The following is a 24856-nucleotide window of genomic DNA, read 5'->3' on the forward strand; positions in this document are numbered from 1 at the left end:
GCCATAAGTTGTGATGCAAACATTTATTTCAAAATGAAAAATATCTCAACGGAGTGATATCATATGCGACTACTGATGTGGTAATGCCTGCACTCCTGTATCGTAGCTGTGATGCAGGAAATAGGTATTTGCATTTTCACTAGAGCAGGTATCTGCTAAACAAGCAAGCAAGCAAAAAGTTACTTTGGAATTGGACACACAGTTTTGTCTGTTTGGCAAGCAGATGGAAATATAAACACATTGCAAATGCAATAGGGCTGGAATGAACCTAGAATGTAGCTTAATTTCAAGAAAACCACAGGGGAATTTGACTTTTTTATATGCCACATCACAAAAAGGCTTTTGACTCTCCCCTGCGGTTGAAAAATTACCAGGTAACTCTTTTTCAAAGAAATCTAGTTCTTTTGGTTGTAACCAATAAATTTAAGTCAGAGAGGAAGTTGCTTTATATAAAAATGGATCCAGGATCTATCTTCTACAAGACAATGGGTTCAGCCTGTGGAAGGTCCCTCTGCTTGATTTTGGAGATCCTTCTGCCCCATACCTGCCAACTCCTGACTTTCTGTGTTGAATTTTCAAGGGGGTGGAGGGAATACTGTGAGAAGGAGAGTGTGAGAAAATTCATTTTCATCAGCTGAGTTGATCCAAGATAAATCTGGGCCCAACACATTGTAAATCAACATATTTCCTAACAGTCCCCCTCCCACAATCCCCCAAACCTTTATCAGTTATGAAACTATACATCTTATTCCTTACTGTTCAAAAATTCTTTTTTCCCTTCCTTGTTTCCCTCCTTCCCTTTTCCATAATTTCCCTTAATGTTCTTTTTAAATATAATTTTCTTGTTTTTAGATATCAACCAATTTAAAGCAACAGAGCTTTTGAAGAAGAAAAGCTCCAGGGCTGTTTCTGGGCCCCAAATATATTTCTCTGCATGCACATCCTTCAAAATTCAAATAAAAACCAGCAGGAAAGGACTGGATGCAAGCTGTGCCTTCATTATTAACACCTCAATCCCCAACATGTTTATATGTAAGCCAATCCAGTGGGGATCACTTCCAAGTACATGTGCTTAGGATTGTAACCTAAATCAGCAGCCAAGCCAACTGCTTCATTAGCAGCAGAAATGCTAAGTCACATTTCAATAAGCAACTGCAGACTAATTTAGCTAAATCTTAGTAGGTTTTCACATACTTCAAACAGTAGGAAGTTAGAGACTCTTGACATATAAAGGCTGGAGTTATATTTTTTCCTCTTGGCTTCTGCTGAACATCAGCAATTCATGAAAATCACATATTCTAAATATTCATCATTATTTTGTACAATTGGCAGCCTGGTGAGGTTTCCTAAGAAACAAGCCCGGGAAATTCTGCCAGATCACTGTTACCTACATCCAATTAGAATCAACCTAATGAGGCTCAGGATAAGCAAACCAATATGTGAAAATTACCAGCAGAACGGATGGGGTGCTGATTACAAGCTTTCTGAAATGGTTGGGAATGAAACTGTAGAAAAACAGTTGAAAAGGGTTGAGTTTGGCTTACAAGCACTTTGCTATTCATGTAAAGAAGCTGTATTCCTCTTCTACAGCCCTGTACCATGTGCATGTATAGTATATATGTTTGACCATGTGTGTATAACCCAGTGCACTCCCAAGTATTCAGAGGATATTAGCATTAATTCACAAGGCAAAAATTAAGAATAAGAATAAAAAAAAATACTGGCGGTACATATCTTGTGTTACTGTATTTATTTTTATTTTTATGGGGATAAATAAAAGGCCTTGAGAATTCTTTTCCGCTTAGATGGAAATATGTCTTAGCTAGGGCAGATTTTATTTATTTACGTATTTATTTAATTCCTATACCACTCAATAGCCAAAGCTACCTGGGAGATTTACAACATATGGTCAGACATTTGCATGGAGCAAATAACTGTTATTTCCATGTGAAACTTTTAGACTATACCACAAGCTATTTCATGACACAGGCATAGGATGAATTAGGTTAATGTTTACATCAAGCCAAAGAATAGTAGAGGTGGAAGGGGCCTGTAAGGCCATCGAGTCCAGCCCCTTGCTCAATGCTTGACATGTCATGGAAAGAATAAGCACTGAAAGTGCTACAAAGCATAGTTAATTAGTACCTATGTAAGTGCACTCCACTAGTTCTAACTGAAAAGACTTACTTCTAAATAAACAAACACAGGATCAGGCTGTCAGATACTGCCACTCTTACTAAAGGGAATAGAGTCTGGGTATACGTCTTGACTTAATGCTGAACCTGGATGCCAAGGGTTTGGTGGTGGTTAGAAGCATGTCTGCACCCAACTGGATCTGGCCAGGGTTGTGCCTGGCTTGGATGCATCCCACCTGCATTACTTTGACGGATTCTAAATGGACCGCCTTTAAAAATTATCCAGATGCTTCAGCTGGCTCAGGATGCTGTGGGCAGCCTGCTGACTGTGGTCAGTTATGAGGAGCACAGGACTCCCTTGTTACAGGAGCTTCACCAACTAATAGTCATCGTGGCCAGAATTTAAAGCACTGGTGTAAAGCTCCATGTGGGAGCAGGCTATCTGCAAGGCTGACTTTTCCATACAAGATCTGCAGTTGGTGTTATCAAAATGATGTATGTTGGTCACCTGCAAGATGCTGATGGGGACTGTTTCAAATAGATAACAACCTGGAGCCTGCCAAATACTCTAGATTACAGCTTGCATAATCCCTGAGCATTGACCATGCTGGCTGGGAATCATCTGAAACATCTGAAGCATTGCAAAGGGCTGCATGAGGCTTTAACTAAGGGAAGAGGCACTATAGCAACAGGTCAGATTTTGTGGCTGCACTGACCACTCACTGAGTTGGTGAATGGCCTTGCGTGGTTGCTGAGATGCCAGTTTCTCATTCAGGAGCAGAACTGAAGCCTGGCAGAAGGAACGGCAACAGCAAAACATCTAGAAGCCTTAATAATCCAAATGAAAACAGCATGGTTTCATAAATAATCCTTCACAGGTTTGGATTGTTACCTTTCTGGTTCACTTTTAACAATTTAGCTTAGTTGAACAGAATAATTTGAGACAACAAATATGGGAAAGATGGGGATACTGATTGATTTATGTATTGACTGACTGCAAAATATAAAAAGCATTCGTGACCTCCTTTTACAGCCTTGCTCGTTTGCTTCAAATGTACTCCATAAGGTGAAGAAAGAGAGGGCACTCACCTAGTTCTGGTGCTTTGCTTAGCACAAATGCATAAGCCCAGAATTTGCTGACAGGTCCATTGTAAAAACTCTGATCACAAACTGACTGCTTCAGTCCTTTGGTCATCAAAATGTACACCATATAAGCACCCGTTCGAACAGCACCAAATATACTTCATGAGAATAAAGGAAAAAGAAAACAACAGTCAGTTATCATCAGAATGAATAAAGCCAACATTCATATGGGCCAGGGATGTGGCTGTTAGGAAAGATGGTCAGGATCTTTGCCCCATCCCTTGGCTATTTTAAATTTTGCATTCAAGGAAGTGAAAAGGAAGAGGAACATTCAGTGTTGTCTATGCATTCCCTGAAGCTCCTTATCTAACAGAGAAAGGATGCTATGATAAATGGAGTATAGATCTCATTTTTCCAGTATTTACATATGAAAGCTAGATATTGCGAGAGCTACACATCTTTTGAGGGCAGATATTGGTGTCACAGCCCCATAAGTCAACTAACAGAAAAGCCATAGTTTTCAAGAGACTTAGAATTCAATTCCATGAATGTTTAGACAGAAAAAATGCCTACAGTAAAGGCACGTGTGCTTGGAGTTGGAGGCCTTTGTTTTCTGCCTAAATTGCATGGGACTGTGCCCTCAACTTTTCAGCAGGTGAATTTGGTCTGTTTACTTTTAAATCATGGCTTGATTGCAACTATTTTTATTACTTTGGTATATTTTAATTCTGCCATTCTCCAACTCAGGAAAATGTCAGAAGGAGATGCAAGTATTCCTTCCCTTTTTAAAAACGCTGCCCACTTAAGTTCAGTACCAATGTAGACATTGTGGCAACTGTGCTAAAGTATGTGGAAGAAGCACTATAGTGAATAGAGAATTAATATTTTGAGAAGGGGCCATCTCCCCCAGGGCAATGTGGGAAGAATAAGCTCTTTTGTTCCTGCTAATGTGGCTACTTGAATAACTGGTCTCCATTGTGTTTGTCCTAAAATGAACACTGTGTAAAACAAGCAGGATGGGTGATTTTGCTTTTTGCTTTCCTAAGAAGCGGTGTTGAAGTTGGCAGAAGCCAGGGATCACCCCTGAATCACTATTACACCAGTGCAGCAGAGAGAGGGTTGGAACTGGGCCTGAGACAGCTGATCTCAAATCCTTGCTCACCCATGCAGCTCACTGGGTAGCCTGGGCACCTAGTCTATCTCCACCTAGTCTATCTCATTCAACAAACACCATGAAGCAAAAACCTGGATGATCCCATCTATCTGTCTTGTAGGGAAGCTGGGACATAAATGGATAAGAAAGCAAACAAGACTCACTGATCCCTTTAAAATAACACCACATTGAAGAAGGTAACCCTTATACACACTTGCAAATAGGTTCTTTGAACCATAGGGGTCTTACTTCTGAGTAGAGAGGCAGAGGAATACACTGCACAAGCCAGATTCTGAAGCCCAAGCAATTTTCACTAGGAAACGTGCCTACTGAAGCCCATTTTAAGATAGTGCTGTTTGAAGAGATGCAAAAGCCCAGGAACTGCAGGCACCTTAAAAATGGACTAAAAATGATTGGTACTTTTTTGCTACTGAAAAGGATATGCAGTTGCTTTTGTCAACAAAGGGAGATGGGTAGCTTGACCCTGTTGATTCTCTTGGAACTCTTGGTGGTGTTGATACTGTCATCATAGTATTCTTCTGGACAAGTTGCCTGGATTGGAGGCACTGCATTGCAGTGGTTCTGCTCCTACTTTCATGGCTGATTCCAAAAAGTGGTGCTGGGGGAATAATTGCTCTCCACCTTGACAGGTGGGCTATGGAGAGCTACAGGGCTCTATTCTCTATGTAATCACTACATGAAACCATCTCTCACTCTTCATTTTATCAAACCCAGGTGAGACTGTGTATGTTCTGAATCAGAGAAATGGGCTTGAAGAGAGACAATAAACCAAGGCTGAGTCCAGATGAGATAGCAGTACCCTTGCCGATTGGTTAACTTGCTTGGCTAAGTGAGGTTCAACCTATTCTGGAGAAGACTGCATTTCCCCTAAAGAATCAGGTCATAGCTGGTGTATGCTCTTGGATTCAGCACTGTCACTAGAGGCAGGGGTGAACCAGAGCATCTTTTATTGGCTAAGCCTAATGCACCAATTACATCCCTATCCGGACAGAGACAGATTCATGCTAGCCTATCTCATCTGGATGACTGTGTGGCACAGCTTTTGAAATGCACAGCTGCATTTATTCTGCAAGCCGAAACTGTAGTTAGGCTTTTATTTGGAACAACTTTTGAATATATAGATTAATAATTATAGACTCATACTAGAAATCCTTTGTAAGCATTTATTATGTAAGTTTTTTAAAGGATGTCAATTAAGTTGTTATCAAACTACATTAAGAACCTGATTAAGAACAGGATGTTTATTTCATCTGCCTCCTCCCTGTCTTTGAGGTTCAGCTTTCCTAAAATATAAAAAACAAAGGCAGACATTTGGCCATAAAAAAATGAAAATCTGTATAATATATTAGTTGTGTAGTATAATAAATTTATAAGCCAGATCAAAATATGTAACTTTTTGAGGTCTCCAGATGTCCAATTGGGAAGATGTTACAAAAAGCAGATGATGGAATGTCTAAGATGCTATAGCTAGAACATCTGCATAGACTTAGATGATATGGACAGTTTTGCAGCACATATTGTCTCCTTAACATTTCCTATATAGATCTTGAAAAACCCCTAGAAATACATCAATATTTGAGTTTCATCTTGTCTTGTTATGTAAGATGGAGTGTGCTTACTCTGAATCATTCATATCTTTTCAAATCAGCTACTGAGTGCAAGTCCAGCTTCCACAAATCAAAGCTTCCTCTTTTGCCAAGGTCTGTTCAAGGTCATAAGCAAGTTCCATAAAATTCATAATAACAAGACTGGACAGTTTGTGGATGGAAGCAATATTCAATTTGTAGTTTAAACTCTTTCTGGGAAGAACTCTCCCTGGATTTAAGGAAGCCATTTAAGGAACATTAAAATGTCCCAAGAGGAATTTATAAGCATGGTGTAACATTTAAATAACCCTTAATGAATTCTTTGGGGACACAGTCTTGTGATATTACTGAGAGAAGCACAGTGGGAAAGCCAAGCTCTAAACAGAATTGGCTGAATGACTGTGCTAATCCAGATATTCCAGGAGTAATAAAAAAGGCAGAATGTCCATTGGAATACTCACAACATTCTTATGAGATGAAAGGTATTCAATTATTCTAGCAATTAGAAACTTTAGCATAAAGAGAGATGCATATATTTATTCACATGTTGAAAATTATTTTAGGTGTGAAGAAATGTCACAAATATTACTGTTGGGTTCTATAAATACTCAGTGTGGCCTGTGAGAGAAATATGGCATCTGTGTGAGCTGGAGCCGTACTGAGTTATTGCACTGAAAGCCTGTTTTAGCAGTAGGTGCTTGGGGACATTCCAGCGAAAGGGGGAGACCTGATTGCTCTGAACAGATATAGATGGGGCTTAAGTCAGGCAGATTCTTTTTTTCCCTTTGCCTGCTTGTGTAAAAAATGTAATTTTAATTTTGATTAGCTCTAGGTGTATGTATTTATTTACTTTCTAGCCTGCCCCATTAGCCACATGATTCTTGAGCAGGTGGAAGAGCACAGTTGGAAAATGACAGCTGACAGTTAAGAGTTGACAGAGAGGAAATGAATCTGTCTTGTGAAGAGAAGGAGAAAGCTTGCTGGCTGGTGGATGCCGATATAGAAGGACGGGCTGTGGGGAACTGAAGAGCAACTGAATAGCCAAGAGTGAATGGGGTGACCATAATACATGGCTGGTAAAGACTGGATGGAAGGAGTGGGTGGCTGTGTTATGCCAGGAGGCAGCCCTAAGGACATCAGAGAAACAAGCAGGCATTACAACCCAGATAAATGGCCCAAGTAGCCAGAAATACAACAGGACAAGCTTTGAAAGCCAGAGTAAGACTATACATAAATCTGGACCTTGGATTCACTTGTTTTCCCGAGGTTGGAAAACAGTTCTGGTCTCCGACGGGTGACCGATGCTTGGTGCACCCTCTCCCCTTCACAGCTAACCCAGAAAGAACCTTGCCCGCTGCTTCTTCAAAATTGGAGGACTGACCTCAGAAGAGGGGTTTTGGGGGCAGGAATGGGAGGAAGGTGATGGGCACTGCTAAGATACGAGGTAGCCAGCCGGTGCTTTAACTTCCTGCTCTCTCTGCCTGAAGCACTGCAGCAAGACACCTGAAGCCAGAGGTCCAGCTGCTTTGCAGAGTGGGAAGCCAGGGAGACAGCCTTCACTTGCGTGCCCCTCCTGATCTGCTGAGGATGCCCACAGTCCTCTGATCTCCACTGGACTGTACCCTAACATGATCAGACAAGAGCCAATTAAAAAGACTAATGCTAATACACTCGCCTGAGCTTTGCATATCCCTGAGATCATTCATCCATGTATTTATTTTAAATATGTATATATTATGTTTAAAGCCCATGCAGCCCCCTGGGGACGTAACACACAATTATATGACATTCTATAAACATAATACAAAATAAAAATTGCATATAAAGACCACAAAAATGTATCCTCTAAAACAAATAACAAAATTAACATAATGCAAATGAGCAGTGTGAAGGAAAATTCTGAAGTTGGGATGGTCACATAGTTCACTCAGATACTCATTTTTCCACTGCTTCATTATGTTCAGTTTCTACAGTTTATTTCACATGGAAATTCATTCATGGAAATTCATATTTTCATGCACATTTTCAACATATATAGTTTCAAATGCACGTGTTTTGCCATTTCGATTTTTCCATTGAATAATCTGTTTTTGTGTGCACTTCTCCAAATAGACAAATTCTGCACACACTATGACAAATATACGCATTTTTAACATGCCCCCTTTTTGTGAACTGCATTAGAAACTTTGAAAAAGAACAGGTTTCGATGTATAAGCGTTTCAGTGTTGAAGTGTGAATCTGGGATGCACGAATTGAAATGTAAATGGAATGAGTTTTTCATTCATTCCCAATCTGAAGAACTCACTTATAGATCACAGCCCCCCAATGTAAGAAAGATCCCAGGAAGACGATAAAAGAGAACAAGAAATACTGGACACAGGATCAGCTTGAGCTTTCTTGGGTGTTTTGTTAATGCCTGAAAGATCACTGTGATCATGAGGAGACGGTGGTGCATGACCATTTCATCCTTTTGTCTGAGGCTTCTCTGTACAGCTATTGTTACTCTTTGTTCTTCTCCACTGGGCCTGAACTAGCTGTCTACTGCTATCTCTTGCCCTCTGCTGCCTAGTGCCATTGAGCTCATGATGTGTAGAGTTGCCTATGTGGAGCTTGTTAACTAATTTTGTTTTCAGATGGCCTTGAATGTAGCCTAATGACAGACAACCTCCAGGAATGTCATTCAGTACCTGTTGCCCATCATTCAGTGCTTGGATATGGCCTGGAAACCGGGAGGATCTGGGCAGTAGCTCTGCCAATATGAAAACTGTTGTTTCCCACAAGGTGGGCCCGGCCAAGGTCAGTCCCTGCACAGAAGTGTCCAAGATGTATATGCTGTTATCTTTTAAGATTCTTCCCCAATTATGTAGCAATTGTGTAGTTATATAATTATGTCTGGTTTAATGAGATCATATGTGCTCATAGTGAACACCAAAAAACCTATATAAGGTTAGAGAATCTTCCTATCACCAGAACTGCAATACAGACCAAGTTGAAGAAACAGCTGCATGCCAGCCATGAGTCCATTTGCTGTCATTTCTTTGAGGGCTTTCTGATAGCAGAAAGGATGCAAACACTGTATTTTGTACTTACTTTATCTTTATAGTCTCTTTTCTGTAGTCTGCCAACTAAGTGCTTTGACATTTACCCTTATTGTCTCTGGATCCCAAAAAGAGCCATTGCTATTGGCAGAATATGGGGAAGGGCTTTGGCATATCTTCTGGTGGGCTCCCTCATCTCAGTGAGCTAACCTGACAGGCAGCAGCAGTAGGAAGCTAACGTTGTACACACTCATCACAGCTGGATAGCTCAGAACTGCTGTTTCAATAACCACAATGCCTTACCATGTCATCCAGCATCATTCAAGAGCACTGTGGAGAATTGAAATGGTTGTCTCTCAGCCTACTGTTAAAGGGGATCCCAGAGCAGACATAGCAGGGAGTCCTGCTGGGGTGCTGGAGCACAGGCAGGCATTGCTTCAAACGAAGTTAGAACTGATGGAATGAAACTGTTTTCTAAAGCAGTTAAGCAATTTCACTGCAGTAGTTATTAGGTATGGTAAAGAAATCACACCTTTTCAGGATCTGAGCATCTGGAATCTTGCCACATGGGGGTGCTTATACCCTATGAGAAACCTGTCTGTGCATCTCTCATCCATTTCTATTGCGCTTCGGCAAGCATGTCTCCAGTGGAGTCTAGCCATTGTAGGTACCAACTGAGTGTTGGGTTTTGCCATGCTTGGTAGCATAATGTAATCTTCTCAGGCATATTTTACCTTCTGGAGCACCTTTGCCCATAGATTCCACCTCACCAGCTAAGGTCCTCTGGAGATAAACTCCTGAAGCCCGCTTCTGTGTGATCAGTGTTAACAACACAGAGAACACTTTCAGTTTCTCCCTACACTGTGGAATGGTCTACCAGGAAAGATGTGTTTGAATTCCCAAATTGCCACCCTTAAGAGGGAGTTTAGGATGTATCTCTTCCCACATGCATTCCCAGATTAGTTCTCATGTCAGTTTTAATATGTTGTCTTAGTCAATTTTTATCACTGTTGGTTTTAATTTGTTGTAAACGGTCCAGAGTGTATGGGAATGGCTGATACATACAAAATTTAAGAAATACTTGGGGATTAATGTCTTCCCTCCTGCCATGATCCTTGTAAAACATTAGGAAAAAACTGCAAGAATGACATAAAGAACCAGAAACCAGAAAGGATGTCCATGACAGAATGAAATTTCTCATGTTTATCTTAACATATGAATAAATAAAACAAATTAGGAAAATTCCTTTTAAATGATTGCTTACCTGAAGAGTGCAAGGCTCAGGGACCACAGTACTAGTGGCTTCCTCAGTTCAAATTTTGCTCTTTTATTCATTAGATGTCGACCACCAAATATAAAGGCAGCATATAGAGCAGAAAACAGGAAAGATTTTTTCCTATAACAGAAAAACAAACTACAGTCACTAAATGACATTCAGTCATCCGTTTACCTGTCTACAACCAGTTTCCCATGTACATATACAGAGATGTTTTGTCACAGAAATGCATTCAATCTGGACCTATTCAATACAGTTAAGGTAAATTCATACTGTATACATGAAAGCAGTTTCACATATATTACTGCCCTGGCTCATGTCAAAAACAATGGCCCAGCTACATAAGAATGTAAGAATAGCCCTGCTGGATCTGACCAAAGTCCATCATTCTGTTCGCAGAGGGGATAATGGGATGCCCATGGCAAACACACCAGCAGGACATGAGGACAGCAGCATCCTGCTCTCCATGTCTCCCAGCAACTGGTGGACATAAGCAAAATACCTCTGATACCAGATAGCATGCCGACATCAGGACTAGTAAATCTGAGAAGGAAACAATCTCTGTTTTAGTCTTCGTCAACCTCAGTTAGCACTGCTCATCTGGAGAATGCGGCACAGCATCATCAGTCAACAAGTAGTCATTAAGATCTTGGTCAGCCATCTAGGATCCATTCTAAGTATTCCAATTCCTTCCAGAAACTACTGATAATGTTATAATTTGTTCCTACAGCTAGGCTAGAAGAGAACTTCCTAGATAGCTGAGTAATGGACAGTGCAGCAAACCCCAATAAAACAAAAAACAAAATAAAACAAACAGAAACAAAATAGTTTTGTACAAGGATTTAGAGTAACTTAATGGGAAAATGATTGCAATTCAAATGAAAGAATAAAAATATATATTCTAGCTTACTGTGCCCTCAAACTAGACATAAACTAGAGGCAAACAGTATTTTATCTGGCAAATCACACTATGGAAGTTCTAGTTATATGTCTTCAAAGCAGCGTTATTTAATGCAAGACCCCGGATTCTGCACTAGGAGAGAGCAGGTCTAGAGCCTGGACCCACACATAGCACACTTGTGCATCACGCGAAGCAATCATTTAGAAAGGATTTAATGGGGGAAGGGAGGGAAGGATACAGGTGTGTGTGTGTGTGTGTGTGTGTGTGTACATATATTCCTGAATATTTTCCTGAATTAAAAAACTTTTCTAAATCCTACTTGAAAGTGGAACTTTACCTTTGACAGTTGACAAAGGTAATTACTCTCGTAAAATGAAATGTGTCATACTTTTGCATCTGCCTGAGGTCAGCAAAGGAAAAAATAGCCTAACATAACCAAAGGGAAAATAAGCTTGCCCGCTGTGGGGCAATGCCCCGGATCAGCACCTTCTGGACTAGCGAGCAGGCACCCTTGTACACATTGCCCACCAAAGGCTTCCCATTCATGCATCTCTGAGTGTCTGATGCTGACAAGAGCCAGGATATGTTTCTCTGTAAATGTTTGGGGAAAACGGCTATTAAAAAAAATAGCTTGATAACCATGGGCAGCCCCTGCCCAAGTGCCTCTGGGGCACTTTGAAGGGGCTGTCAAAAGGGGGATTGCAAAAGCCAGTTTGACAGCCAGATTTCAGAATTGGAAGGGGGAAATGTTTACATGTGAAAATGCCAGGGCAAGTCTGAACTTGCTTGTGATCACAGTGGGGATGGGGAAGTCCAGTGCCAGTTGCCCACAAGAGTCACCTGGAAACCTTTTGGGCGGCTGTCACTGCTGGTCACCCAGGACCCATTTGGGAAGAGCAGCAAGTTGTTTCTTGGGTCTAAAACAGGGTCTAACAATTTATTTATTTATATTTATTTAAAGCATTTATATACCATCCCATTACTGACGTTTCAGGATGGTTAACAACAAGCACAATTAAAATAAGATAATGTCTTATTTTGTCATGGCTGGTTAGCCACAAGCAACCCACGAAGAGAACCCGTAGTTTTCAGTTGAATTGGGTTGTTTGTGGGTTGCTCACCATAGCATGATCTTGACTCTCGACTCAGTTCAGACAGCACAATATACCACAGTTCAATGACCACCCACATTCAACCCATATCCATATTCAAACCTTGAGTGTTGCCTGCATCCAGTCACTTTTGTTAGTGACTAGTTTCACACATGATAAACCATGGTGGGTCATGAAGCAGGTGTGGCATTTGTCTTGTCTGACCCCAACTAGAGTGATACTTGGATTCCATGTTTGCCAGTATCTTTTTAAATTGTCAGAACTGCATTTCTTAACATCCTCCCCTCCTTTCCCCACACCAGGACTTGTTTAATACTTATATAGAAGAGAACATGTGGAAAAGGCCACAGCTTTCCAGCAAAAAAACACCTATACCTGCTCCATGGACAGAGGAATACTTCCATATGAGTGACTAAGCATGATTTCACACAAAATTGACTCTCATACACTTATTCAGAAATTAATCCATATCAAATAGGCTATGTTCTTGTCTTTTGGACATTTTTCCTGCTCAAGGAGCTCACAGACATTCATTGCCTCAAGTGTAAGAAAAAATAATCAGAGCTTTTAAAATGCTATAGAATACATACTTTTGATGGCATGCAAATCCCCATTCAACCTCTCAAAACCCAAACAATGTCTTTACCTAAAACCTTTCAGTTTTTATGTCTAGAACTGTCTAGAAAAAGGTCATACTAGACATATTGCTGGGAGAAAGTTTTTTTTTAAAAAAACAGTGTTTCTCTTTTTCATCTAGTTCATGAAAACAGAACTGTATTCACAGGATATGCTTAATTTCTTTCCCTTGCTCCCGTCCTTCGACCACTTTTTTGCTATTGGGATGGGGAAAGATACAAGGTCTACATTTCGTTTCCTCTGCACCGCCAGAAAACAAAGTCTTTTTTCAGTCTTGATCCTGAAATTCTTGATCCTAATTATTTAGGCCATGAATAGGCAGAAAGTTGACTTCCAATATGCTTTGAATGTCACCTCTTAACCATTGGCCATGCAGGCAGGGCTTCTGAAGTCCAATGCATCTGGAGGGCTATCATCTGCCCAGACACACCAGCACTTAGCATGAAGATGCAATTTTACTGTCACAGCCTAGTCTTGAAAATGTGAAGCAATAAAATCTGCTCATGTTATGAATATCTCTTGTCACTGAGTAGATCGCAGTTGGTCCTCATAAGTGTGGCATTATGGAGGACTTAGACTGGGAGTGTTTTCCTCCCTCTGTTTCCTTAGAGGGAGAGAAGAGTAGAACGGCAGGCAGTACTGCAACCTGACAGGCTTGAGGCCAACACTCATAAGCTTACTGGTGCAACCAACACAAGAAAGAAGCCAAGCCAAGCAGACGGCAAAGCCTTGACAGTCACCACAAAGAAAGTGCTATCAGGCTTTTTGTGGTTTGCAGTGGACTTGACAATGGGGGGGGGGGGAGTTCTCAGCCTGACCCACTTTTCCTTTGTTTTGTATCCTTTGCTCTTTTTGTTGTTTTAGGTTTTTGTGTTGTTTGTTTGTTTTGTTTTGTTTTGCTTGAAAACTGTTCAGCCCCCCTCACATATCGTCTTGTCAATACGTCACATTCAAAAGTATCATACCATTTCCATAACCTTAAGTGACTATGTCCTTCTTTTTCTCCTCACACAAAAAGAAACTATGTGAAAGCTGATATCCCTACCCAGGTAAAGACCAGGGGCAGCACCATCTCCAGGTTTCAAAGAGCTTTTGGGCAAGCTGCCATCAGGGGCAGCCTCCCACGTCCACACCACCACTGTCACCAGCTGCAGCCTCGTGCTCTTTCTTATCTTTGCTACCACTTACTCGAATGACAGGAAAGAACCACTGAACAAGCAGTTCAGTGTGTGAAGGGCAGGTTGCAATGGCAAAGAACTACTCCAGAGGGCCCTTGTGGGTGGGCCCTACTGGGTCATGGGCCCTTGGCAGTTGCCCAGTCATTCCACCAGCTGTGTACAGTGGAATGGGGTGGGCAAGAAAGGATAGGTTTCTGAGCTGTCAGCCTGCCTGCTTTCTCTTTGGATTGTAGCCAAACAGGTCCCTCCCACACAACACTCTCTCCGTAGGTCTATCTTTCAGCATCACAAGAATGCTGGTCTCTGCAGAGAAGGAGGCAGCTGCCATGATGGTGAGTGGTCTCTAGCACATGTCCACACGCACCCCACCATTGGCCAGTGCAAATGTACAGATCTGTTTGCAGCCATTCAGCATATGACACTCTCTGGGGCCAGTTGTCAAAGTTGATCACTTACAAATAGAAACTCAGTGGGGTAGACCCAAATTCTTTGGTGTGAGATCTTTTACGCCTCACCTCTGTGAAGTTAACTAACAAGAGAAATGCACACAAACTTTTGTTTTCTCTCTCCCCCAGTTTATGTCTGTTTAGGATCATAGACTGGATAAGCTCATGATTCCACTGTAAGAAAATGCACTTATTTAACAAAAATGGCACTCAGATTATTTCTGAGTTTCCTTGCTTTCAAGCAACTTAAGTAGGCCAGCAACTATATTAATATATATTAGGTCATTTAACAACTTTTTAATTAGCTCCTTTTCCTGACTGTTAAAGGTCACAAATTATCTATGTTGCCTGCATGTCTGCATTGTCTGTGTAAGTCATTATTGCTAGGAGATCAGTAAAATATCCTTGCTTCACCAATAAGTTATGTAAGCAGTGGGATGGGTTATGATATTATTGATTACATTATTTCCAGTACTGCTGAAAGTTCTTTTATGTCTTCATTAATGTAAGTGCCTTCATTAATGCATTTCTCAACATGCTAAAGCAAAGTGTGTATTTAATAGCACAGACAAATATGCATAACCTTAAGGCAACCCTCCAGCATTTCAGCCTCTCATTTGCTGAAGTGCCAAGGACACCCATTTTGCATTAAGTTTTTTGTATGGTGCTCTGGATGGAAATAGGGCAGGGATGGCTTTAGAGATATTGTGTTATATTGCTGGTGTCAAAGACCTGGCCTAAGGCTCATGGATCATGTTCATATCATGAAACACAGAATCTTGGCTTTCTTCATTTTCCCCTAGAAAGACTTAATTTCCCTAATTAAAAATGGTTTGGATCCTTTCTTTCTGTGAATAGCTTTCCTTCAGCAGTTCCCTGTACCCACTGAAATCCTACTTCCAGAACTGTGGGCTGCTGATGGAGATATAACTTGGAGTTGGAACCTAACAACAAACCATCAGTTTTAACTATGGGTTGTCTCTTCCCCAACAGACTACAGTTCAGGAATTGGATGTCAGAGAAAACAATCCAGGGATACATTATTTAGTTCCACTCACACAATACCTGGGTTGATGTGATGTGCATACTGGATCATTGTCTCCTCTTTGTCTATTGGGAATATTGCCAAAAAACAAAAGCTAAACTAAACTACCCATAGGGGAAAGCCATGGAGTTACTATGTGAATTTTCCATTCACTGTCTTCACTTCATGGGGGGGAGGGGGTTGGCTCCAGCTTCATCCCAGTTCACATGTGCTTTCTGAATAACACAGTTTATTTAAATACTGTATATTTTCCTATCAAGGGGAAATAAACCTGTTCTATTTTTAATTAATTTCATCCCCACTGACACCCAACTCCACATGCCAACAGTAGCATAGTTTTTCAGCCTCAGACCAACAGATGCTACAACAATTTAACCTTTCCTTTCCTTGACACTCGCATCGGAAACAATACTTTTTCCTATAAAAGTTCTGCCCCATCTATTGCTGCAACATCATTTCAGCAAATGCAAGCTATGGTGCCAGAACAAAAACTGCAGTTCCATAAAAGCTAGAGGGAAATGCAAGTTTCAGTACAAGAGGGAACTACACTAATCCACACCTCAGCTAGGAATTAGCTAGGAAGGAGATAATATACTTTGCAGACTTGTAGCCTTACATCTGGCTGCTTCTAAGACAAATCAACTTAAGTCCACAATGATGTTTGACTTGGCCTGTTGCTTGGGGAAGGTGGTTGTAATTGACTGGGATAAGAACATTAATAAATAAATGCACAATATTCCAGTGCAATCTTTTGTGTTCAACAAAAAAGCAGGCATTCCTTCATTTGAGAAGGTATGCTTGGCCTTGGATTAACAGCCATTCTCAGAAATAGAATCTCCTGTAGCCAATCCCTGATATTAAACAACAAAGACGAATGGCCAAGAAGTCAAGCAGATGGACCCTCTATGGTTTCTGACAGACTAGCAAAACTGGATATACCCTCATCATTTTATGTACTAGGCTTCACCAAGAGCCCGAGCAAAAACTTATTATTTTGTCAAAATCTGCCAGGCCAGAATACATGCCTGGGGAACTTTCTTTGACTTGGTGGGTCACCAAAACTGTGCGGGCCTGGGCTAGAGAAAATGGAAATGTCTGCACACTGTGGAAATAAGATATTAATGGCTGTAAGATAAGCCTTGAAATGAAAACCCTTGGCAATGTGCTTAGGCATAACTTTTGAAGAAGCTGTGGAAAAGGGCAATGCAAAAAGCAGCAATGGGACCTAACACCTGTTCAGCCAAAGGATTAGAGGCAGAACTAATATTTTTGCTCCTCTCCTGCTCACATGTAAGACTTTCACCAGTTTTAGAGAAGCCTGGTAGCATTGGTCTATCCACAGCACAGCTGCACCACATCTTGGCTGATTTCTAGCAGTGTAATATTTCTAGATGTGTATCTGTTCCAGTCTATTACATCTTCTTGTAATAGAAGATTGCATTTGTATTGCTCTTGTTTGGAATGTTGAAACTACTGTATTGTCAGCTACAATGGATGATGGTTAGACAAAAGGGATTCGACAAATTCATGGAGGGGAAGGCTGTCATTGGCTACCTATCCTAGGTTATCTTCATTCTCAGAGGCGGTATGCTGATATACACCAGCTGCTGGCAGACATGGGCAGGTGGGAACGTTTGCATTCATGTTCTGATGTGGGCATCTGATTGGCAACTGGATGAACAGAATCTGGACTTGATAGATATTTGGTCTGATCCTGCATGGCTCAGACTGGGTAGAACATATTAAATACATACTGATATATTAGCTAGGATTTATTGATTTTCAGTTTGAGCCTTTGAAAGGAATGTCTTTTCATTATACCTTCCCCTCCCTGTTTAATTATTTGTAGAGGACATTTTTCTTCTCTCATTGCCTCCCTTCTACATTCAAGAGACATTTCATTTCCTTGTAGCTGATGATGAACATATGCCCATTGTGCATCTATGGGAAACAACTGAAAACTTGTTAGGAAATGAAAAAGGTGACTCAGAACTATGGTTACTTTTTAAAGAGGCAGTTCAAATCCATGGTTTAATTATGCTGTGTGTCATTTCTGACTGTTAATAACCATGTTTAAGCAGTTGCCCAGTTAACTGTATGCAAACAAAGATAGTGAAATGATGTCACTTCTATTTTAAAGGGAGGAATGCAAACTGTTCTAATGCAATCCAGTTTTGGTGGTCACTGTGAAGCTGGGATAGATGTCCCAAAAGTGAAAAATTTGCATCCCACCAAGTCATTTCTATCTCTCCCCACATCCCATGGCAACACTTCCTGGGATTTTCCTTCTGTGTGTGTGTGCATTTGTTACCCAATGTGCCACTTGGGGCCAGAAAAATTGTGTATTAAATCACCTCTTTTGGCTAGTGCTATTAGTATATAATTCTCTGACTGAACAGGAAAATATTTCTGTAATCTGTACCTTGTGGAGCTAAACACACAAATCAGGAAAAAAGCTTCAGGGACATACTTTTTATGTGGTATAGAGTTGCAACACTTTTTACATGAGGCTAAAAGAATCATCTTAGTTTCAAAACAAATAACATGAGAACATGGTTCATTTCTCAAATGCTATCTCTAATTACGTGTCTTGAAGATATTGTAGCTATTGTAGTGACAAGGATCAAGTTATATGACAGCCCAAACCAAAACATTTCATAGATGATCGTCTGCACCATGTTGGAATTGTATGTGGAAGAATGGTCCACAATGTCCAAACTTCTGCTGAAGCAGGTGGTCCCTCACCTGTATCTGTAGTGATACAGATAAAGAACCTGTATCATTAACAATCAAAAGTTTCTGTTCCCTCTTTCCTTCCTTACAGAACAATCCTTTGGCCCCTCAGGTTCTTTTCCCCACTTCACAGCTGGTACAAAAAGACCCACACCTGGTGCATCTCTCTCCAAGGTCATAATAGCCACCATGGAGAAAGGCTTTTGGGGGCATTCTAGGCAGAGAGGAAACCACTGCAGCCAAGTTACACAGTATCTTGTTTGTGCCTCAAACCACACTGCCAGGTGTGGTTAATCTTCCAGGGCAAGGCTCTGTCCTCCTCATCCCGTTTTCCAAACTCTATTGCTGTGAAGGATAAGATCCACTTTCTGTTTACACAAGTAGAAAGACAATCTTCTTGGTTGTCTAGATAAAGAAGCATAAGGCTCAAGACATACAACTTGAAAATGGCATTTTAGTGCTAAGAATACTTCTGAAAAATGTAAGATACCCATGGTTGACACCCAAAAATGTAAATTGAAGTGTTTATGGCATGGGTCCTCAAGCTAGGGCTTGGCGGCCGGATATGGCCCACCATGCCCATTTATCCGGCCCGCCATGCCCATTTGGACCCGCTGCATGTGCACGCCCACATGCCCGCCCGCCGCGGCCCACCTCGCCCCACATGCAGGAGGCAGCAGTTTGCTCACTTGGAGAAAATGATCTCCAAGCAAGCAAGCCACTGCCTTGTGAGTGCCTGCCCCTGCCCCTGCCTCGCCTCGCCGCATGCACGCCCACCCACCCGCCCATGCCTCGCCTCGCCTCGCCTCCCCTTGCAGCACGCACCCGCGCGCCCCGCCCCTGCCTCAGTGCGCATGCCTGCAGGCGCTGCCCTGGCCGGCCCACGTGCACTGCCAGCACCACCTTTCCAGCCCGTGCCCAGCACTGGCACCTTTCAGCTGGCCCCCTGGTGAAAAAGTTTGCACACCCTTGGTTTATGGCCTGTGTCATGCAGAAATTCTAGTGCAGGTGCAATTAGGTATCAAAATATGACAGGATAGCAGTGGATAAGAATAGACTGTGCGGGAGTTAATGCCCCTCTTCCCTGCTTAACAGGGTTATCCTTTTTCCATAGCCATAGAGGAGCAGTAATACAATTATAGTGCTTCAGAGACCTAGATGTTTAGCATGTTCGTTCCTGGACCCTGCTTTTACAAATTGGCCATGCAAGACAGCAATTACTCACTTTGCATTGTATCCTGCTATAGTGAGACAGTGCTGTGACTGTCCCAAGGGTCTGGCTGAGATACAGTTATGCCTTTTTCATAACTCATGCTCCCTATTCTATGGGCCTGGAACCTATGCCTGCCATTATAACTTAAAATAGTGATTCATGAAGCTAAGGGATCACTATTTAGCAATAGAAACAGTAGGTATGAGCCTCCGATCAGCACTGAGCCTACAGGGTGTGGGGTGGGTGGATGAGGGGGGAAGGAGATAGAAAGAGGCAAGAAGATATGCTGGGAAATTCTGGGGAGTCTTCAGATAAAAAGAAGAGCAATCAACATCTAAGCAGAGTTATACACTCACAGTGTACTCAAAAAAGTTCAGGAAGAGCTGCCTGCGAAAGCAAAAAAGAAACAGTTAAAACCCAATCTGGGATTTATGGACATGCAAGAGTAATTAATTTGTAAATGAACTGACTCAAAGACTTGGTTTGAAATGACAACCCATGGTGTGTTACTACCCACAAGGAGTTGCTGTGCCATGTGACCCGAAGCCAATTTGCTCTGGGTGGCTCATTTGAAGGCAACAAGACACCCTAATTACCCTGGTCAGGTAATAGTCCTAGTCTGAATTGATTTATTAGTAGCAGGACTCAAGATCAGAAGCAGTTATCCCTGTCAAAAGTTAAAAAGTGATGAAATCCTGTTTGTTATGTTTGCCTCTGCCCCTATTTTTATCAGTGCATCTTTTCATATGTTATGACATGTTTATTTCCATATCTCAAAGGATATTATATTACAGGCACTGCAGGTCCGGCAACTTAAAATGCTTGAGAAATCTAAAGAGTGAGCCATGAATTTCCAATGCAATTCTGGTTAAAGCACACAGCAAGTATTATAGAGCTATGTGAGCAGTGCCAAGGGATATCTCCAAAGTATTGAGTTTCCTCTTAGGGAAGACAAATGTTCATTGTGTTCCTTGAAAAATCACACCAACCCAGCTCTTTTTACCTATAGGCCAACTGCCAAGAATGTCTTGGTGTCTGGGTTTAAACCAGCTACTATTCAGTTTCCTTTTATATCAACCTCGGAAGAGAGCAATCCTACTTAAGGGATTTTCCTGCTTGTGTATATATTGAAATTGTGGGGATGTAAAAAAGTTTGTGCATACATAGTTCATCCATCATGGTGCTCCAGTGAGTTTTATTTTCAGGTTATTAAAGATCCTGCATCAGAAACTATTTACCAAGCTACAAATCAGATGAAGAATGATTGTGATAGATTTATTTTATCATAAATGAATTTTCCTTCATACTGGAATAGAAATAGGCACTTGAGAGAACATTTCAAACTGCTAAATTATGTGAAAAATATGCTCTTCATGCAATAATAAGTTCAGAGCCATACAATTCTCCCACATATTTTGATCATTTTCTATCAATGTCATGGAAAAGGATTTGCTTTTGAAATCAAATTCAAAGAAGAGAGTTTGGAGAACTTCTTATAAGCTGAGTTTAGGGCTCTTGTGTTCATTTTATTATTTAGGAGCTGGCTAGGAAGTGTGCGTGAATGTTCTGTCTTTCACTGTACAATACTCTCCGTGGCAATCTGTAGATTCCTTCCTGCAGTTCAACTGAAGCCCAGGGGAACACATGTAAAGTTATTCCTCCCATGGGCCTTTGTCAGTTCAAGAAGTACAGGTGGCCTGGGAGACTGTAGAACAACCAAGAGAATCAAAGAACAGGAGAGTTGGGATGGATCAATAAGGCCATTGGGTCCAACCCCCTGCTTAATGCAGGACTCCTAGTTAACGCATCCCTAACAGATGGCAGTTCAGCTACATTTTGAATGCCTCCAGTGTGGGAAACCCCACTATCTCCCTGGGTAATTGGTTCCATTGTCGCATGCTGAAACAGTCAGGAAGCTTTTTCTGGCATTCAGCCAGAATTAGCATTCCTGTAACTTGAGCCCATTATTCTATATCCTCCACTCTGGGATGGTTGAGAAGTGATCCTGGCCCTGCTCTGAGTGACAACTTTTCCAGTGCTTAAAGAGTGTTAGCATATCACTGCTTGGTCTTCTCAAGGCCAAACATGCCCAGTTCTTTCTGTCTATGGCTTTGTTTCCTCTGATCACATTTGTCCCCTGACACTTTTCCAGTTTGTAACTTTCTTAAAATGTGATGCCCAGAACGGGGTGCAGTCATCAACATGGAGTCTAGCTAGTGCAGAATGAAGGAAAATTAGTACTTTATGTGATTTAGAAGTGATGCTTCTATTAATGTAGCCCAAAATAGCCTTGCTTTTTTTTAATAATGTTGATTCATATACAGCTTGTGATTGCAAGATCCTTCTCATTTGTAGCACTGTTATCCTCTAGATATCCTCTGTCTTGTAAATATGCTTTTAGTTTCTTTCTCCTAGGTGTAGAACTTAGCATTTGACTATATTAAATTGCATTTTGGAAGTAGAAATGTCTAATATAAAGATAACACACATATCGTACACTTGCCAGATCACAGGGATTAGGTATGTTGAAAAACACCACTAAAAGTAATTCAAAAGGAGATATGAAACGTATGGAGAATGATGTAGAAAAGCTGCAACACAGTTGCCATTTGCAATGGAAAACAAAACAAAATCCCTTAAAAGAATAAAGAAAAGGGTTGAGGTACAACTCAGCCAATAGAGTGCCCTTGCTGTGAGAAACTGTTGGAGAATTTATCTTCCCCTTGAGGAAATTTGATTAAATTGCCCTGAAATTTCTCTGCCCATAAATAGTCTGGAAAATTTTGAGAGGCTCTTTGTGCACAGAGCTAGCCATCATCATGATCTCCCTCCACCCAACATTCCATCAATATAAAGTCTGGTGGTACTCCAAATGTTAAGATACTTCATTTAGTGGCAATAAGTATTCCTCCAATATCCACAGATGCAGTCCCATCACCCAGTTTTCTTTCTGTGATGCCTATATTCTATCCTTGTAGAAATTTCCTTTCTCATCTCTTCCCGTCCTGATGAACAGATTCCCTTCCTTAGTGGTCAGTCACTTTGCAGCTGGTAAACCGTTTGCAGTGCAGAGAGAACAGAATCTTATTCACGAGTTCAAGATAACCTTCTCCAACCTAAGTGTCCCCCTGAAGTGTTGGACTTTAACTTCCAGCAGCCCCATCCAGAATGGCCAGTGGTTCAGAACTGCTGGGAATTGCACCAGGCCCACATGAACCAAGTCGCCCACCATTGTCGACATGTGACACAGCCCTTGTGCCCGGGCCAGCAAGTCCTAATCTAAACTATCTCATAAACTCCAGAATCAACAGCCTCCTTACCCTTTTCACTTTCTCCAAGAGGCAAAGCTCATTTTTACTATGACTCCAGAACAGAGGCTATTCTTTATTACATCATGGTAGGGTATTTCGTGCAAAGAGTTGCTGATTTTGTAATGGCCATGCTGGTGTTATTACTGAACCACGGTACTTCCAAATACCGAATTTGCTGGGGTACTTTTTCAATGTTTGTCAGAACCATACAGCCAGTGTGATATAGTGGATTGGGGACCTGGGAGAGACGGCTTCTAGTCCCCACTCAGCTCACTGGGTGACAATGGGCCAGTCATGAATTTTTGCTCTAACCTACCCCATACACTACCTGTAAGGGCTCACAGGAGGCACAGTTACAAAAGGTCACTGACACCATTGCACAGGTGTGTGAGCAGGAGAAAGGAAAAGGTAGGTGGTGAGGAACTTGAAGAGTGTGATAGGGAAGAGAGGTACAACTATATCTTTCAATTTTTAGGGTTTTCTTTTAGTAGGAAAAGAGTGGGTCAACTGATAGTGGGATGGAATGAAAAAGGCATGAGAGAAGGGAGGGAGGGAGATGAGATGACATAAGTACTTAGTGGTGGAGCAGACCATAAAGAGATTTCCAGTCTATGCAACAGCGCTTGAAAAGAAACTGAGGGAGTGGGCAAAAAGCCCTCTTCTATACCTCCTGGAAACCAGAAGGGGAGGGGCTCCCACCCAATCCAGGATGCTCAGCTATTGACGTTTCCCCAGTCTGGGCCTTGCACAGGCGCACAAGTCCATATGTATGGTGCACGGAGATCACAAAGAAGAACTATGTCAGCTGCCTTGGGTTCTCCACAAGAAGAAAAGAGGCAGGATGCAAATTCATTGTAATGATGATAATAAATAATAATAACAATCAGAGTTAATGTAGTTCAATCAATAGAGAGCTGATTAAGGGAACCTGACTGTGATACCACCTTCTCTGGAAAGTATGACTGCTAGTCTTGGAATTCTCTGTTACTCGGGACAAAACCAGACATGACAGTAATTTAATTCCATAACTAGCAATGTAATCTCTTTTCTTTCCATTTTACTCTGGGGTAAGTACAGGCCCTAACCTGGATCTCAACCCTACTGTGCTGGGGTAGGGAGATTTGAAGATCTCAGTTAGGCCCTCTGTACCTACTCTAGAAAAAAACAAAGAAAAAATATATAGCCACTTGGTTTAGATTTAAAGTAGTATCTGTTTTTGCCTTCAGCATCTGCTCACTATCTCTAACATTCTTTTTTTATGGCTGCTCAAAGCACACAACAAGGATCAGTGAACCTAAATTAACATTGTGGTAATGGGGATCACTTTGGTAGTTTTAGTGATTTTATTGGTCAATGGTTTTTATGTTCTCAACTCTTTATAAAGCACCTTGGTTAGGCCTGCAAAGATGGTACAGAAATGCTGTAAAAAGCAAGAATAATAGAGGCCAGCTTCAACTATAGCACTGAAGTGGTATGAGGGAAAGTACAGGCAACCTATGCTTCTTTGTGAGATGCTGGAGTAGGAATCTGCACATTTGCTCAGTGGACAGATAAATAAACTCCAGAAATGCAAAAAGCCAATGTACTCTCAGAAACACTGGGTATTTCTTCAATAAACCTTGGAAAACAGGATAAGTGTCAACAGCTGGAGAAGGGCTAACATTGTCCCTGTCCTCAAAAAGGGAGAAAAGATGAACCTGGGAACTACTGACCAGTCAATATGACATCAATCCCTGGTACAATTCTGGAGAAAAATATTAAAAAATCATTCTGCAAGCATCTTGAAGAAAATGCAGTGATTAATAGAAGCCAACATGGATTTATCAAAAATTCTGTCAGACTAATTTAATCTCATTTTTTGATTGGGTAACCTCCCTAATGGACAGGGAGAACACTGTGGACATGATCTGCCTGGACTTTAACAAAGCTTTTGACATAGTGTCCCATGACATTTTGATAAGCCAATTAGCAAAAAGTGGACTAAATAGA

At 41.3% G+C, this 24856-nt stretch overlaps 1 protein-coding gene across 2 annotated transcripts in view; it reads right to left on the reverse strand.

Moving 5' to 3' along the window:
- Positions 1-24856, reverse strand: part of ELOVL6 (ELOVL fatty acid elongase 6) — a 77871-nt gene that overhangs the window by 7193 nt on the left and 45822 nt on the right. The window contains exons 2-4 of one of the 2 annotated variants that reach the window (XM_044428332.1): positions 19913-19943; positions 10281-10412; positions 3225-3376 (exon numbers count right to left, since the gene is read on the reverse strand). In XM_044428332.1, coding sequence (XP_044284267.1) covers positions 3225-3376; positions 10281-10351 — 223 coding nt within the window. In that variant the 5' untranslated portion in view covers positions 10352-10412; positions 19913-19943. The remainder of the gene's footprint in view (positions 1-3224; positions 3377-10280; positions 10413-19912; positions 19944-24856) is intronic. The other variant, XM_044428330.1, reaches the window with a different exon arrangement.

The sequence above is a fragment of the Varanus komodoensis genome, unplaced genomic scaffold (assembly GCF_004798865.1).
Source record: "Varanus komodoensis strain SLA01 unplaced genomic scaffold, ASM479886v1 scaffold2, whole genome shotgun sequence".
Taxonomy (NCBI): Eukaryota; Metazoa; Chordata; class Lepidosauria; order Squamata; family Varanidae; genus Varanus; species Varanus komodoensis.